The sequence below is a fragment of the Diabrotica undecimpunctata genome, chromosome 9 (genome assembly GCF_040954645.1).
Source record: "Diabrotica undecimpunctata isolate CICGRU chromosome 9, icDiaUnde3, whole genome shotgun sequence".
Lineage (NCBI taxonomy): Eukaryota > Metazoa > Arthropoda > Insecta > Coleoptera > Chrysomelidae > Diabrotica > Diabrotica undecimpunctata.
The window spans coordinates 41142263-41161276 of NC_092811.1; the positions used below are offsets into that span (position 1 = coordinate 41142263).

At 32.7% G+C, this 19014-nt stretch overlaps 1 protein-coding gene across 1 annotated transcript; it reads left to right on the forward strand.

Moving 5' to 3' along the window:
* The first annotated feature begins 15456 nt into the window (after window positions 1-15456).
* On the forward strand, window positions 15457-16287 carry LOC140450559 (uncharacterized). The gene has a single exon (XM_072544215.1). It carries the CDS (start codon window positions 15457-15459, stop codon window positions 16285-16287), a length of 831 nt encoding a protein of 276 aa, XP_072400316.1.
* The last annotated feature ends 2727 nt before the right edge of the window (window positions 16288-19014 follow it).

Here is a 19014-nt window from a genome sequence, read left to right on the forward strand (position 1 = left end):
GTAAGCATTTATAAATATGCACCGGTCCCGTAGTACCGGTCACTCACAAGTAAGAAATTGTAATGTCTGTGCGTTACCGATCCCCAAAGCCCGGTACATATTTTTCTTTCAAAAATGTTTTGAATCTCAAGACAAGTATAATGCATTTTTATCATAATTATAATGCATATAAGTTTTTAGCATTTAAAACAAATGAATGCGAAGATATGCTTTTTGCAATTTTTAAAAATTTTCAGTTTTTACATACCGCACTTTAATAATATCGGTTCCAGGAGACCTGTTAAAATCTGAAAATGCAGAAAACATGGCATAAATCTTCGCCATAGTTTACTGTACTCCCTTCTGTACGACTTTTATCTACATTTTGAAAACTTGGATATCATTTTTCAAGTACTTTTAAAAAGACTATCAGATGTGTTTATTATATTTTGTTAATGGCATTTTTTGGTTAAATTTAAAAGATTATGATCATCTCTTTTTTATCACAATCACACAATTCGAGAAATGTCCTCGATAATACATGCAATTTTTTCAGTTAATAACTAATTGTCTCACCTCATTAATAACTAGGCTTACCATAATTGTGACACTCTTAACCGGCACAGTAAATGGTGAATAGGGTAAATTATAAAAAAAAAAACGATTAAGCTGCTGCCAAAAATTTTTATTAATAAAATACCTATTTTTTGTACCATTCATACTTCTCGCTTGTATGTACTTTTTTTAATAAAATGTTATTTTTTTTATTTTTTCATAAAAATCGTTACATGTCATATTAAAGTTTAATTTACAGTATAGTAATGCTTGTCCAGTAGACTCCAACATACGGCTTCTATCGTCCGACCAAATATGTTTCATCATCGAGAAGACACGCTCTAAAACAAAATATATTGCACCGTTTTTACTAGGTTGGGTATATCGATGTGTTGTTCATGAAAATGTTTAAATGGTAGAACCCATTTGTCAACATAATCAATTTGTATCGTCGTGGAAATCCATTCATCATTCTTTGATGCTATAAAAACTTTCGTAAGTGACAGCTCGTCAAAAAGGTTGTCAGTATTAATATTTTGTCGATCGTCCGAACCGTGTATTTTGTTTATAATTTCAGCAGATCCTTCGATTTCGTCCCATTTCAATACGTGATTCAGTCCAATCCATTCGAAAATGTCGGCTCCTCCGAAACTGTCTTCCCACAATTCAATGTATGAAATGCATCGTCGGTAAAAATCAGTTACTTCTGTTTGAAATTTATGAATATCCTGGCTACTACCTAGATTCTTTAATAATAATTGTTTCGCTCTTTGTGGTACAATATTGCTGTCCATGCGTTCTTGAAGATTAGATTTCAATCTTCTTAATTGCAAAATAATGTCAGTCGCACTTGTTTCACTTTTTTTCATGAGTAGTACAGTCTTGTTAAAATTGTTTAATTGTCCATGCACAAACCAAAAATATAACTCACACGTTTCACTTTCAAAAAAATCTCGCACTGCACGTGGACAGATATCTTGGGAAAGGAAACATGCTTTTAGTCCTTCGAATATATTTAGAATCTTCTCAATTGCCGGCAAAAGAGAAAGAAATCTGGTACTTCCATGTTGGATTAGGTTTTTATATTCCACATTTACACATTCACAGAATTCCTTTAACTGAGTAACTCGAACTGTGTAGATATGAAAATCTTTATATATTTTGACAACTAGTGCTTCAATTTCGATTGGTAAACCATCCACAGCATTTTGAAGCGCATTGGGTAGAATATGTGTGCCACATCCAATTCCTATAATATCTACACCGAGTTCTTGTTCAAGTCTTCTGTAAACATTATTTTGTCATCTTCTATGCACATCTCCAAAATTTGTATTACAATTGTCTCCACAAAATGCAGCTACTTTTTTTGTAATGTCATGACGACGTAATGTTGAAATTATATTTTGAGTCAATATTTCCGATGTCTCACCCTGAATGGACTCAAAATTCAATAGTTTCACATGGACACCTTCTAATGGTAAAAAGTATCTAACAATAATCGGTACCAGTTTGATGTGCTTTTTATTTGAGGTGTCGTTAGTAACACTTACGAAAAAAGCCTTCTGTAAGTCGGTGTGTAACTCTGACAAAGACAAAGGTTTGGTCTGACAACCCCAAATTTTGATTCAAAAAATTTTGAAATAAATTTCGACGTACAATCTGATGTTTTGAAGCTTATATCATGCATTGCTGTGTGATAAGCGAATGTGGCCGTTTTAGCTGCAATAATTAAATCGTTTTAAATGAGATTATCATTTTAAAAAAAAAATTTGATCGAAGAAGTACTTGCAATCGCCGTTACTCCAGTCTTGTGTTTTGCACACTTTAAGTGATCTTTAATATCTGCTCGCCCACCGTGTGCAATTGAAAATTCTGAAAAACATTGCTGGCATTTCACCCTGCTATTGTCACTACAAAGCTTTTTTTATAAAAGGATAATCTTTTTTAAGTTCGCTTGTGAATTTGCAATTTCTTTTCGGCATTTTAAATCAAACACGGCTCTTAAATAAAACACAAAGTGTTTTCGTATTTTACCACCGTTCATAAAAAAACGGAATGTAATGGCACTGCAAATGATTAGGGTAACCTGAGACCTGTTTTTTTTTAAATTCATCAATTCTTGATTTTTTTAATGTTTATATTTGTTAACGACTCACTGAAATAATGTGTTTAAGAAATGTGATACGATGAATTGCTGAATTGGTCATTTTGATGATTTCGAGAATTAAGCACGTCTTCTGTTGGAACCCTATTAAAATATCTTATCAATCAGATGTGCAGTCATAATTATTAGAATTGTTTATATAATACGAACGTGAATAATCTTATTTATTATCAGTAAATATGAATCCAGGAGGAAAAAAATCATTCGTGTGAAATCACTTAACAAAAATTCAAAATTACGACAGTTTTGTCAAACCGGGACAAAATGACAAACCGGCCGGGACTCCGGGACCGATGTCTAAAACCGGGACAATCCCGGTTAAACCGGGACGTATGGTAAGCCTATTAATAATCCATTTATTATTATTGGGTTTATAATTTATATTTATAATAGGGAAGTGTATGACAATATGATACATAAAAATATTAAAAATACAGGGTGAGTCATAACTATTGGGACATAGACTAAGGACAGGTTATTTGGACCAAAATATGTGGCTATTGGGCCAAATATGTCTTAATAAAATGTTGCTGAGAAAAAAGATACAGGGTGTTAAAGTTAATTTTTGTTTTTGGTTTTTTGCTAATAGTTTCCCTGTATATTTATAAATTGCTATTAAAATTGGCACAGAGGCATAATCTTAGACAAGAAATAGTATTTTATTTACAATTTTACGTTTTGTCATAGAGGGCGCCACGTGGATCATTCCTAATGATCAAATTAAGTCTAAACTTTTTAGTAATTTTGTTTAGAAAATATGACGTAAACATCATTTCTACGTAAAATTGGTACTCTTGTTTAAACATGATAATTTCAACCGTTTTCGATAAAAACGCAGTCGAACTTCTTAGCGTCTTAAAAAAGGATTTCAAATATTATTTCATTTATGAAAAGTATGCTTTGGACTGTCAGATAATTGTTGTTGGTAAATGTCATTTGTTCAGTGTAAATTATTTTTGATGTGACAGTGTAGTGTAATGTTGCATTTTTTAAAAGTAATCATTACTTTTTTTGATTGAAATGCCTCGTCACAATCATTTTACTAATGAAGAAATGCGAGATATGATTTGCGTATACGCACAAGAAAATTTTTGTATGTTGTATGTTGTATGTTTTGTATTTTTGTCAGAAGGTATGGAATGTTATACGCAAACAGAAGGCAACCAAATCACAAAACTTTTGCAAGATTATATCGTAGTTAAGTGAAACTGGGTCATTTCACACTAAAAATCGGAGTGGTCGACCGAAACAAATCACACCTAATCAAGAAGATGAACTTCTGGTTTGAGTAGATGAAAATCCTGAAATAAGTTCACGACATCTATCAGCAGCAACAGGAGTAAGTCAGTCGTCTATTGTTAGAATTCTAAAAAAAGAGAACCTCTATCCTTATCACTTCACTCCTGTTCAAAATTTACTTCCAACAGATCTTCCACGACGGTTACAGTTTTGCCAACGTATTCTGAATAAACATCGCAATGACAGACACTTTATTAAGAATATTATGTTCACCGACGAAGCAACTTTTATTACCAAACGAGGTGTTTTTAATTGGCGAAATAGTCATTATTGGGAAGAAGAAAACCCGCATGCTATTAAAGCTAGACATTTTCAGCATGAGTTTAAATTGAATATTTGGTGTGGCATTATAGGCGACCAAATACTAGGGCCTTATGTTCTTCCTCCGAATTTAAATGGAGATTCTTATTTATTGTTTTTGGAAAATACTCTTAGTGATATTTTAGATGATCTGTCACTGGATGTAAGAAGAAAAATATGGTTTATGTAGCATGGAGCGCCACCTCATTTTTCATTAGCTGTTAGAAATCATCTTAATGACGTATTTCCTCAACGATGGATTGGCAGAGGCAGTGATTTTCAATGGCCACCAAGAAGTCCTGAGTACAACCCGCTAGATTTTTATTTTTGGGGACATATGAAGTCCTTAGTTTATGCCAATAAAATTAATACACGAGACGAACTTTGGAGATACATTTAAAATGCAGCTAATCTTATAAGGGGACAGAATAATATTTTTTTAACGTCCGAAAATCCCTTATAAAAAGAATTAGAAAAGGCATAGAAATCGGAGGAGACCATGTAGAACATTTAGTTTGAGTTTTTGTGAGTTCTTTTAAGTTAAAGTGTGTTTAGTTTTGATTTATCGTCAAAACGGAAACCCTACGTTAGTTGCAACTTTGTTTATTAGTTTGGTATTTGATAGTGGAATTGTAAATAAAATACTATTTCTTGTCTAATATTATGCCTTTGTGCCAATTTTGATAGCAATTTATAAATATACAGGGAAACTATTAGCAAAAAACGAAAAACAAAAATTAACTTTAACACTCTGTATCTTTTTTCTCAGCAACATTTAATTAAGGCATATTTGGCCCAATAGCCATATTTTGGTCCAAATAACCTTTCCTTAGTCTATGTCCCAATAGTTATGACTCACCCTGTATATTAAAAGCAATATTTGTATCTGAAAATTACTTAAAATAAAAAGTAATATTTTGATGAACGAACAGTAATAAATTATTGGTACCCTCTTAATCATTTATAACAGGCTGATTTTGATAGTTGCAGCAAATAAACTTTTTACATTTCCCTTGTAAATCCGCCATCTCAGCTACTTTAGCTAAGAATTTACCAATATGATCGTTAAGCGAGAGCAGAGTAGATGGATAATTAAACTTAACAAAAAGAATGCAAAACCTACAAAGTTGTACAAACCACACAACTTAAAAACCAACTTGTTTTTTGTATTTACAACTTCCCAGATAAACCCAAAGCTTGCTGCGTTTCTCTATACAGTATTCAAATTAATTTCGTAAGAAATTCAGCTCCGCAAAATCCATACAACCGTTTAATTTATCCTTTTGTTTTCAGAGCTTTTAAATTTAACTCTGCGCTATGCAAATCCTTTGCATAATTTTATTTTAATTTCAAGACAAATCAGAAAATCTTTTCAACAGTGGCTGTAAAGCTACCGCATTGTGTGTACCACTAGACGAAAAGTACAGTCTAAATGCCCGCAATAAGGTACAAATAGAGACGGGAAAGCGTGCGATTTTTCTCTGGAGCTGTGACAAATTATAATTGTTTTGTTGGTCTTACTGTGAAATTTCATTCGGATAATTCTAACACAGTTTACAGTTTACAGTTTACTCGTGTATATATATATATATATATATATATATATATATATATATATATATATATATTTTCTACCAATGGTATAATATCTAAAATAGTCTTTTGCATATTGCATTTGTCACAATAAAAATAACGACAGTAGAGCTGGTGGGAGAATGGTGGCAATAGAACTTGATTATAAGTAAACTATTATTCTAGGTATACATGAATTTTGAAGAAGAAGAATATATTAGAAATAGAAGATACAATGTTTTTTAACAGCGGCGGAAAGAATCGAACGTTAGGCACAGGTTTTATGATAAGAAAAGAGCTAAAAGAAGCAATAGTAAAGTTTAAACCAGTATCAGACCACATATGTAGTATCAGGTTCAAGGGAAAATACCAAAAAATCACCCTCATAAATATTTACGCGCCTTCAGAAGAAAAAGATAATGATGTCAAAGAATGTTTCTACAGTGAATTAAACAGAACAATCGAAAATATACCCATATATGATATGAAAATTATTCTAGGCGACGCAAATGCCAAAATAGGGAAGGAAGAAGTATTTAGACCGACAATAGGAAAATATAGTAAACACAATGAAACTAATGAGAACGGACAATTCCTGATAGATTTCGCAAGAGAAAAAAATATGATCATAATGAGCAAATATTTCGAAATAAAAGAAATACACAAGGAAACATGGATATCGCCAGATACAAAGACTAAAAACCAAATAGACCATGTGCTCATCGAAAAAGAAGAACAGCAATGTATAAAGAAGATAAGAGCATACAGAGGACCAGACGCTGACTCAGATCATTACATGGTGGGCATCAAAATTAAGCAACTGATATCAGAAAACAAAAACAAAATAAATAAAAAAGAAATGTATATATAACCCAATTCGATTAGCAACAAAGAAAGAGCAAGAAATATACGAGGAAACAATGAAAAGAGAACTAAAAAAGATACAAATAGAAGAGCAAACTGAGAACAAATGGGTAAACATAAAGCAAATAATGAACAAAGCAGCAAAATAATATATTAAACAAAAGAATAAAAAGAGGAAAGACTGGTTCGACATAGAGTGCCAAAAAAAAATAGAACTAAGAAAATCATTAAGGATGGAAATGATCACGGAAAAAACAACAGAGACAAAGAATAGATATAGGGAGCAAAGACAAAAAGTAAAGAGGGTGCTGAGAGAAAAAAAGAGAAAACACATAGAAAATAAGCTAAAACAAATATAAGAGAATTACAAAAAAAAAAAAATAAAAAACCTATATCAAGGTGCTAGAAATGAAAAAAAAAGGTTTTTAACAAAAACCCATATTCGTTAAAAACAAAGCAGGAAATAATATAAGCGGGGAAGCAGAAATAGTTGAAAGATGGAAAGAGTATTTTGATGAATTACTAAATGGCAATAACAAGTCAAACCAAAGAGAATGTATGGAAGCAGAAGCAAGAATTGAACACTTAGAAGACATACAAGATAATTCAACCAGTAAAGAACAAATCGAGGAAATCATAAAAAATCTGAAAAACAACAAATCCCCTGGAAACGATAACATAACAGCAGAGATGATGAAATATGGTGAAAAAGTGCTAAATAATTGAATATATAAGATCATAAAGAAGATATGGATACAAGAACGAATACTAGAAGATTGGAAGGAAGCCATTATTTGCCCATTACACACAAAAGGAGACAAAACAGAATGCAGCAATTACAGAGGAGTAGCGTTACTAAATACCGTATATAAAATCCTATCAAAATCCATAAAAGATAAGCTAGAAAAATAAGTTGAATATATAATAGGCGAATATCAGTGCAAATTTAGACGAGGGAGAAGCACAACGGACCAAGTATTCATAATCAGAGAATTACAAGCAGAAAGCTATGAACACAACTTACCAACGATAGCGCTATTCATTGACTTCCAGCAAGCATACTATAGAATAAAAAGGAAGGAATTAAAAGAGACCCTTGAGGATCTGGGAGTTAGCAGAAAGTTGCGTAACATGATACATCTTACTTTAGAGAATACAGAAAACAGAGTCAAAGTAAACAATCATGCATCGGACAAATTTATAGTAAACAAAGGATTAAGGCAGGGCGATCCTTTGTCATCTTTACTCTTCAATTTATGCCTAAAAAAATAATGCGAGAAGCGAAAATCAATAGAGAAGGACTCCTATATCATAAAAGACACCAAGTTTTGGCATTTGCGGATGATATAGTGTTGCTGGCAAGAGGAAAAAAAGAGCTATAGGAGATAGTACAGAGAATAGTAAAAGCAGCAAAGAAAATGGGACTTTACATAAATGAAACTAAAAGAAAATGTATGCAGTGGACAGATGATCAGTTCAGGGATGGACAAAGTTTAAAGTAGAAGTAGAAGAAAGATCATCATACGAATTCGAAATGGTAGAAAGATTTACATACCTAGGTACAATAATATCACGTGAACCTAACATTAAAGAAAAAATACAAGCTAGAATAATGGCAGGCAATAGAAGTGTACATGCTCTTAGTGGAATGTTAAAAAGCAAGTTTTTATCAAGAAAGGCAAAAATACAGTTATATTAAACAACTATACAACCAATAGTAACATACTGCAGTGAGACATGGACAATGACAAAATTTACTGGAGATATGGGAAAGGAAAATCCTGAGGAAGATATATGAAGGAATAATAAGGGACGTTTTATGGATAAGAAGATCAAATGATGCGTTAAAGGAATTACATAATCAACCTAATATAATAGGAGTGATAAAGGCACGGAGACTAAGATGGCGAGGTCACCTAGAAAGGATGCCGAACACGAGGACTCCAAAAAGGGTACTAAACTACACTATAACTTTAAAAAAGAGAAAAGGAAGGCCAAAAAATTCATACATGGAATCAGGATGTAGAAAAAGATATGGAAGAAATTGGACTAGAAGACCAGAAAAGAAAAATGAATAACAAGAAGGAATGGAGAAATATCACATATCGAGCCAGAGAAGATCTCAGTACATAAAGGAAAGCTAAAATAAAGAAAGAACAAACTTTTTAAGCCATGGGCCTCTAAGGCCTTTAGTGCTATTGTATATATATATATATATATATATATATATATATATATATATATATATATATATATATATACATGAATTTTGAAAGCACCAAATTGAAGAGGAAGGATTAATTTATAAAGTTTAATCATTTAAAGATTAAGAAATATATGTTGAATATTTTAGAACAGATTTAAGAAGTTTTAAAGTTAATTTTTGTATTCAAAATCTAAACATTTTTGAGTTAACCCTTTTTTTATTTCTCGGTTTTACCATTTTAAAAACTGTACTCATAAATTTAAATTTATAATCATTATAATCAACGAAAATTGTTTTTTTATTTCGGTTATCTCGTTGCATAAATTAAAAAAAAATCGGTTGCCTGTAAAGTCGGTTTTACGGGCGAAGATTTTACGTGACAACGTCTTTTTATTTTATTTAATATTTATTTTATATATTATTTAATATTTTTTATATATTATTTTATATATTATATATTATTATATTATTATTTATATTTTATATATTATATTTTTATATATTATTTTATATATTATTTATTTTATATTATATTATTGATCTTATTATTTTCTACAAAATTTATTTGAAAATTTTTTCGATATATCAATTAGTTGCGGAGATATCGATCATTGAAGTTATTGTTTGCTACCGGTATTTTATATATTTATTTTTTTCAGTTATAAAAAATTACTATTTCCAATTGTGTCTACCAAGTATGGTCACATGTATTTGCCTACATATTAAATAATAATAAGTACAGATAATGTTATGTGACGTTCACTTCTGATTATATATATTTTAATATTTTTAATTTTAAAGAATCAATTTGAAAATCAAAACACTTATTCAGATCGAAGGTTCAAATTTTTGCTAAATAAATTTGAAATTAATTAAAATTTGTAAATGTAAATGGTAAAGTTGAAAATTAAAACATTTACTAAAATTGGAATTTGAAATTCTTGCTAAACACAGTTAAATTCTAACTCCGCGCGTGGTGATTGGTCGGTTTAGTTCGTTTGTTTGGTTGCCCTGTTTTGACAGGTTAGAAGTTATAATTTGTTATTTTAAATGTTTGACTAGAAATACGCGCTGTTTCTTCTCAATCGACTGAATTACGATTGATTGCAGAGTGATTTAAACTAATAATTTACTTAACACTATCAACATTTGTCAATAGTATGACATAACCTATAAACTCAGTTTCTCAACTTTTGTGTCAATCTAACAATTAATCAATCAATCATAGTTTACGATAATGAAATATTAGTGTACAATTATTTACCTTTATTGTTGTAGTTGTTGTAAATGACGAATCTAAGCACTCCACATTTTCACTACAGACACAGCTGACGATACTTTCAACGATTTTCAACTTTAGCGATTCAACGCGCCTAATTCTCTAGTGCCGCGCGCAGCGGACCGATCATGTTTGAGTGGGAGAGAGACGCAAGGCTTTCGCCGGTCCGGCGGGCCTCTCTCTCGTTCGGTGACTCACTGTAACAGACGTGAGCGGGCGTTACACTTTTTCTTAAATGACTCCGAGCCACAACCTAAGTTAAGACGTTGTCACGTCAAAAAGTTCAATTTTCAAAAAATACAGAAATGGTCAAAAACTTAGTTTAAAGAACTTAAATGTCTAATTCGACAAAATAACAGCAACTTACGACAAATAAAAATCTCATACAAACGTTTCATTTACACTACCTATTTATCTTTAATTTTTTTGGAAATTTTATGTGGTAAATTTTTATAGAAATCGTAGTTATCTCGATCCATTTCTCTTGTGATAGCAAGAAGTTGTTCATATTTTTCGAGAGAAATTTTGGGTTTGAAAGAATAAAGGTTTTTATAATTAACTAAGTTAACCCTTAACTAATCGCTACATGGTCAAAAAGGCCGCACGTATTAAAAATTGCTAATATTTCGGAAAAAAATTACATTTGGCAACCACGGCCTTCAGTAGCTTACTCATTAGATACAAGGAGCCACAGTACTTAATGAGAGTAGCGGGAGGTTTGTTGATTAGGAGTTACAGCGCAAAGATCATAATTTCCGCGCGCGTCTACTCAGCTAAAAAGTTTTTATAAATCGTTGTTTTATTGTGTTTCTTATCACCTTAAGGTATGTATAAACGCTAGTTTTTTTAAACAATATACTATTATACTTTTGTCTTATTGTTTAGTAGCCTTTTGAATATACCTCTCTTTCTTTTACTATGTAATTAGTCATCAAATTTTAAATTACTTTGCAGCAAATTACTATTACGATATTTCATAATTTTCTTTGTTCTATTATTGAGAATCAAATATTAATTTTTTTTAATTTTAAGCTACAGCAAACTTTTATATATAACTTGTTTGGCTTTATTTTTAGAATGGACTATGAGAAGGAACAAAGGAGACTGCAAGCCCTCATGGAAGAAGAACTGCTTGATATAGAATATGACGACGACGATGACGAGAATGAAGTAAATCCGGAAGTTATTGATGAGAGATCGGAAGATTAGGAAAGCGAACAAGAACAGGATTTAGAGGAAATAGGAGAAGTTTTACTGAATAATGTACAAGAAGAAAGTGTTTTTAGGGAAAAAGATGGTATAGTGTGGAGAAGGCATCAAAGAAAAAACAAAAGGGTATGAGCAAGCCTAATTTAGTAAAACAATCACCTGGGCCTAATAGATTTACGAAAAAGTTGAAAGACATTTATGAAATATGGAGTTATTTCATTGATGAGGACATGATTTACATAATTGTAGAATCCACTAATAATAACATTGAAAGTATAGCAAGCAATTTCTCTAGGGAGAGGGATGCAAAGCTTACAAACCCATCTGAAATTCGCGCTCTTATAGGCCTTTTATATTTGGTAGGGACATATAAAGCCCATCACCGGAATACAGAAGATATCTGGCAAACTAATGGCAAAGGTATCGAAATATTTAGACTAGTTGTCCTTATACCGATTTCGGTTTCTTCTAAGATGCATTAGCTTTAATGATAAGGTCGATCGTGAAGAACGTAGGAGACGGGATAAGATGGCCGCCATCCGAGTATTTTTTGACAAATTCGTAGAAAAGTGTAAATCGAGATATAACTCTTCGCAAAATTTAACATGCGATAAAATGCTTCCTGGATTTTTAGGGAATTGCCCTTGGATACAATATATTCCTAGCAAACTCTCAAAGTATGGGCTCAAAATTTTTAGTTTATGTGATGCTGAAATATATTATACCATAAATATGGCGGTTTATGTATGTCGTCAACCAGATGGCCCATTTACTGTAGACAATTCCCCGAAAGAAGTTGTAAAAAGAATGTGTGCGCCAATAAAGAATTCTGGGTGCAACATTACTCTAGACAATTGGTTTATTAGCATTCCTCTAATGGATGTTTTAAAAAAAGAATTTGGATTGACTGTTGTGGGGACCATTGGAAAGAACAAAAGGGAACTGCCCCCTGAATTACTTCAAGGATCTCGTCCTTTAAAATCAAGTGTGTTCGCCTTTAGCGATACATGTACCTTAGTGTCGTATATGTCCAAAAAGAAGAAAGTTGTATTGCTTGTTTCAAGTCTACATGATGACGACGCTATAGATAGAGGAACATTTGAACATTATAAACCAGAAATTCTGACGTTTTATAACAAAACAAAATGCGGGGTTGACGTCGTTGATCAGCTATGCTCCTCTTATGATGTTTCGCGAAAAACAAGACGTTGGCCCATGGTAATTTTTGACACCATACTAAATATCGCAGGCATTAATTAGCTAGTGATTCATGCAAGTAACAACCTTGCTGATAATAAAATGCTTAGAAGAAAATTTTTGAAGCATTTAGCATTTTCTCTTATGGATGAACATCTACGGGTCCGAGCAACAGTAGACAATTTAAATAGAGATCTGAAGTTACGTATTAAGGCCATATGTAATATTCCTAACACAGACGACACTCCAACGAATGAAGGAGTCTATGGTAGATGCTACTTTTGCGACCGTAAAAAGAACCGGAAAATGACTGTTTCCTGCTGTAAATGTAAAAAGTTTTTATGCAGAGAACATACACGTGCAGTATGCGAAGAGTGCCAAACTGAACTTATTCGGATTAACTAAAAGTTTCCTGTTTTTTATCGAAGTAGAAAATAGTTTTTTTAATGTTCTGTCCAGTGTTTTTAACATTAGTTTACTTTTTTATATTATTTTGTAATATGTTACTCTACTTATTAAACCTTAATAAAATCGTGTTTTACTTAACTTGGTTCCAAATACTTATATTAACACAAACTAAGAAGTAAAAGACCAAACGGTCGTACACAACCGTTTGACTCAAAACACATATTCTGAGTCAAAATCTATTTTGTAATATATAACACTTTCTAGTATATAGTTTAGAGACCTTATGTCTTCTACTCTAGATACTCCTATAGAAGCATACCACTGGAAAAGGGGATCGTTGCATTTTTTAAAAAAATCGTAGTGTAAATATTTTGCTTTTAAGAAAAGGGATTTTTACGCGCGGTCCTGGTTATTGATTTATATTCCCCTGGCAAATAAATTTCTCTTTAATCCAGATTTTATTCTATTAGGCTGTGAACACTATCGCATTTCATTTGCGTGTGGCCCTTTACGAGAAATTTTTGATCCACATTTTTTTTATGTGTCAGCACAACATTTGACAAAATCGAAGTGTTGGAGAACAATAATCTCCAACCAAATAATTCTATTTCAAAACAAAATAAAAATATTTCCGCCGCATCTGTTACCTAAATAAATTCCTTGCCTGCATTGACTTATTTCTTAGAATGTTAATCTCCGCCCATATTGACCTTAAACCGCTAGATCCTTCAAAATGCATAGACAATTATTTCGGAGTGGCTAGGGGAAGCCAGTGAATTAGCAATAGTTGTAGGGTTTAGACCTACTTTTCAAGTTTCGGAGAGTTTTTCTCCACGTTCACAATCGCAAGTTACGCAATATATCGGGAACCCTTAATGTGAAGTGTTATGGTGTTTTCGTTCGTAAACTGTAATTTTCTAATTAGGTTCCTTACGATTAGTTATTCACTTACAGTTTATAAGTTTCTATTTCTTGCCCTTTTTCAATTACAGTTCTAGCTAAACAAGTTATTGTTTTATTTCATTATATCAATCTATTCACCAGGCCAGACTAAATCACATTTAAGAGTCCATTTAAGTTTCTATTACTGAGTATTCGAAGGCTAGCGGACCAATTGGACTTACAGCAAGTACAAACCGCTGAAAGAGACACTGTTAGCAAACAAGACTCTACGTGAAGGGATGTTGAAAACCGGCATCCCTCCATTTGTTCACTTCGAGCCGGATTTTGATTTTACTAGCCGACTTTCTGGCCTAAAAACATTCAATTTATATAATTCTGTGCTTTCAAAAAGACAGTAAAAGTTTCGTGTGTTTCGGATATTCTCGTCGATAGACAACAATTCCTAGAGGCATAGTGAGTGCGTTGTTTATTCTACGGACAAACAAACATTCGATAAACAAAACAAAACAGTGATAGTTCCAGAAATGCTCTTCCAGGACTAGCTGATTCCAGAGGGGGATAGGCAGCCCACACTCAAGTACTAAGAACCCAGGGGTGACGTACAATCAAACTTTTTTATATAAATTCAAAAATCTATTTTAGTGCAAATTAGTGTTCTTATAAAGTAACATTATAATAAATAATAATTTCATTTAAAAATAAATAAATTAAAGTTATTACAATGAGCAATAAAGGTTTAAATAAATTAACAAAAAAGAAGCATTCTATACTAGATTCTGTTGGTAGAATTCGAGCGTGGCTAGAAATAACAAAATGCCGCAGACCTTCTTTCTCGAGGAATGTCTGGTTCTGAAATTCTCGATAGCGATTTCTGGTGGCAACGCCCTAAATGCTTACGAGATAAAAATTTCAATGTTTCCAATCTAGCAAATGACAAAGTGCTCGAAAACCTGCCCGAGGAACGAAAAATAAGCCTCGTGGTAAATTCTAACGTAGAAAACTTCTGGATGAGAATTTTTTCACGTTTCTCAAATATTTCACGCTTAAAACGTACAGTAGCGTACGTATTTCGGTTTATTTCTAATTGTAAAAAACAAAAAATTTCTGAACCCCTTTCTGTGGCGGAGTTAAATTATGCTATGGATTTCATCATCAAACAAATTCAAGGTGATGCATTCTCAAAAGAAATTGCGGAGCTTAAAAATAACAAATTTATTTCAAATAAAAACATTGTTTCACTAAAACCATTTGTAGATTCTTCTAATTTTCTCAGAGTTGGAGGCAGACTTACAAACTGTCCCGACATAGACTATTTGCAAAAACATCCGATACTACTTCCATCCAAACATCATACCGTCAATCAAAAATGAGCATATCAGATTGGGACATGCTGGTGCTCAAACAGTTCTTTCAAACCTTCGGTTGAACTTCTGGCCTCTCAATGGTCTAAAGGAAGCAAAACGAATTATTCGTAACTGCACCACATGTTTCCGATTTTCGTGCACTCCTGCACTACAGCTAATGGGTAACTTACCTGAAGATAGGTTGTCCATTACAACAAGACCTTTTCAAAAAATAGGTGTAGATTATGGTGGACCCTTTCTGTTAAAATCTTCTTCACTCCGAAAAGCGCCAAAAGTCAAGGCATACATAGCCATTTTCGTGTGCATGGTGATCAAAGCTGTGCACATTGAGGTTGTTTCTGATCTAACAACTTCTTCCTTTCTATTAACACTCAAAAGGTTCATCTCCCGACGTGGTAACCCAACCGTCATTTACAGTGACAATGCCACATGTTTTTCTGGTGCAAGAAACCAACTCTACGACTTATACAAATTCTTTAAAAATAAGTCAAATTCTCAAACCATTGTGGAATATCTATCTGAAAATCAAATCTCATGGAAGTTTATTCCCCCTAGATCTCCTCATTGGGCTGGGATCTGGGTAGCTTCAGTAAAAAGCGCTAAATATCATATGCGTAGACTAATAGGCTCTTCTTCTTTCACTTTCGAACAGTTTTATACTGTCATGGTTCAAATTGAAGCTGTGATGAATTCAAGGTCTATCTGTGCCATGTCCAGCGACCCTTCCGATTACACTTTTCTCAGTCCTGGGCACTTTATAATAGGCTCCAGACTGACTGCGCATCCTGAGCAAAACTTAGAAAAAATTCCGGAAAATAAACTATCCGTGTTTCAACAAATTGCAAAAGTACAACAAAGTTTCTGGAAAAAGTGGTCTGTTGACTACTTAAACCGCTTACAAACCTCTCCAAAATGGTCCCGACCAAGAGATAACATACAAGTCAATGACTTAGTTCTTCTGAGAGAGGACGATGTAGTCGATAGTTGATACAATGCCCGGTCAAGATGGCAAAGTCAGAGTGGTCAAGTTAAAGACCATCAATGGTCAATTTACAAGGGCAATCTCTAAAATTTCGGTTCTCCCTAGGCAAGATAAAGAAGAGTAGGTTAGACCACAAGGCTCTAACGCCGGGGGGAATGTTGGAGAACAATAATCTCCAACCAAATAATTCTATTTCAAAACAAAATAAAAATATTTCCGCCGCATCTGTTACCTAAATAAATTCCTTGCCTGCATTGACTTATTTCTTAGAATGTTAATCTCCACCCATATTGACCTTAAACCGCTAGATCCTTCAAAATGCATAGACAATTATTTCGGAGTGGCTAGGGGAAGCCAGTGAATTAGCAATAGTTGTAGGGTTTAGACCTACTTTTCAAGTTTCGGAGAGTTTTTCTCCACGTTCACAATCGCAAGTTACGCAATATATCGGGAACCCTTAATGTGAAGTGTTATGGTGTTTTCGTTCGTAAACTGTAATTTTCTAATTAGGTTCCTTACGATTAGTTATTCACTCACAGTTTATAAGTTTCTATTTTTTGCCCTTTTTCAATTACAGTTCTAGCTAAACAAGTTATTGTTTTATTTCATTATATCAATCTATTCAACAGGCCAGACTAAATCACATTTTAAGAGTCCATTTAAGTTTCTATTACTGAGTATTCGAAGGCTAGCGGACCAATTGGACTTACAGCAAGTACAAACCGCTGAAAGAGACACTGTTAGCAAACAAGACTCTACGTGAAGGGATGTTGAAAACCGGCATCCCTCCACGAAGTTTGACTATGGTAACCACTATCGTCGCTGTATATTATTACACTAGACTAACTTATTTGCAGATAATCTATTATGTAACTTTAATATTGCCAGAAAATTTGAAGCCTCAAGCCTTCCATGTCACCAAAAATTTGATTAATGCGTTGCCAGATTGTACATTTTAAAATTATATACTCTAAGTTTTTTTAAATAATAAGTAAATACATTCTGGGACATAGTTGAACAGCTTGAAGGTCCATAGTTATAAGGCAACAATTTTCGTTAAGAGCTTCTGTCAGTTTTCTTTTCAGTCCTTGCTCGGTATTTAGATACAATGTGCGATTTATACTCTTCTTGATTTGTATAAGTTCGCAACATACATCTTTTCCAGAGTTTTTCTCTTAAATATCTCATCAAAAACAAAAGTACTAAGAGACTCCCCTTCACAACATTAAACGTACCTTTTGTACAACTGCGATTGATTTATTTTTAACTATGTTATCTTTGATTTAATTATTTTTGGTAGCAGCTCGTGCATAATGTAAGGTAGTTTTGGAAGCTTGTCAAACCAGTTTTCAAGAAACTTTTTTTTCTCGCATCTTAGGTTCTCTTGTTCTTCTGTAATTTATTTTCACCGAAGATACAATCATTCCATCCCCTTCAGTATTGCACCAGCTTCTTACACTCCAGTCTCCAACACAAATGGTATTTAGGAACATCTTTTGACAGACTGTGAGTGGTTGACCATCAATTCTGTAATAATATATAAAGCTATTCACTTTTTCCGTTTCTTTATTTTCAGTTTTTCTTCTTTTTGGTTGTGCCTTCAAACACTATTAACAACAAACATTTTTTTCTGATCCCATGTTAAGTATTTCCAAAAATTTTGAAATATTTGGTTTTTTTTCGTCCGTACTCCAGATAAAGGTTCACAGGTTTACATTATATCAATCTACTTTTTGAATTAAATCAATAAAAATCATGAGATAAATCTCATGATTCTTATCTCATGAAATCAATTTCTTTATTAAAATTTTACAGGCGAATTTTGAAGGCCCTGTTGAAAGCTTGAAAGCTCCAGATATTCCAACGCCAAGTAGCGTACGTCCAAAATCTTTAAAATATGTTGCTGACGAAATTCGTTTGGATAATGTAGGTTATTTGGTGGACAAAGTTGAAAAAAAAAACGAAGGTGCAACAAATGTAGCAAGTGTACCAATTAATATTGATGCATTAAATGTAATGTTGGACTTCATCCCGAGCCATGTTTTGTCAAATATCACACGTTGTAAAAATTTTAAAATAAATAATGTATTGTAATTTTGCACATTGCTTTTAAAAACAACCTCTCTTTATTTCACTCTGAAGTTTTGATTTCGTTTTGATAAAAATTTAATTTTGAGCATTAATGGGTTAATATAAGGGCAACAATATCTAAAGTGATATTGCGCTTAAATAGAGATGTAACAGCGACAAGTAAGTAACACCTTGCGATATCACACCGTACCTCTACATAATATAGCGTTTAACGTCATTCAACAACATTACAAATGGAAATAAAGAAACAAAATAAACATAGGCGGTTGCTAGCTGGAGGGAAGTTGGGAAAACAAAACAGAAAGTCTTGTGCTAACATAAAAGAGAATTAAAATTGGACATTAGAATGTAAACATGAAAAATCTATTTATGGTTGGCGTGTAACTCAAGTTTGGTTTTATTCCATTCTGTAAAATTTATAACGTTTTATGAGAGTGTACATAAGTTTCCAGTAAGTTTGTTGTTGTCGTTTTCCCACATTATGAAAATTTATCACACGAAATATATTATTTCGTTTTTATTTATTTTATATTGTTGGTGATTGTATACCAAAACAACGAAGTTGAGTTTAAATATGAATAACGACTTGGCAAATAATAGGTTGTAAAGGCTTGGTCGTAAATAATATTCCTTGTTTTTTCC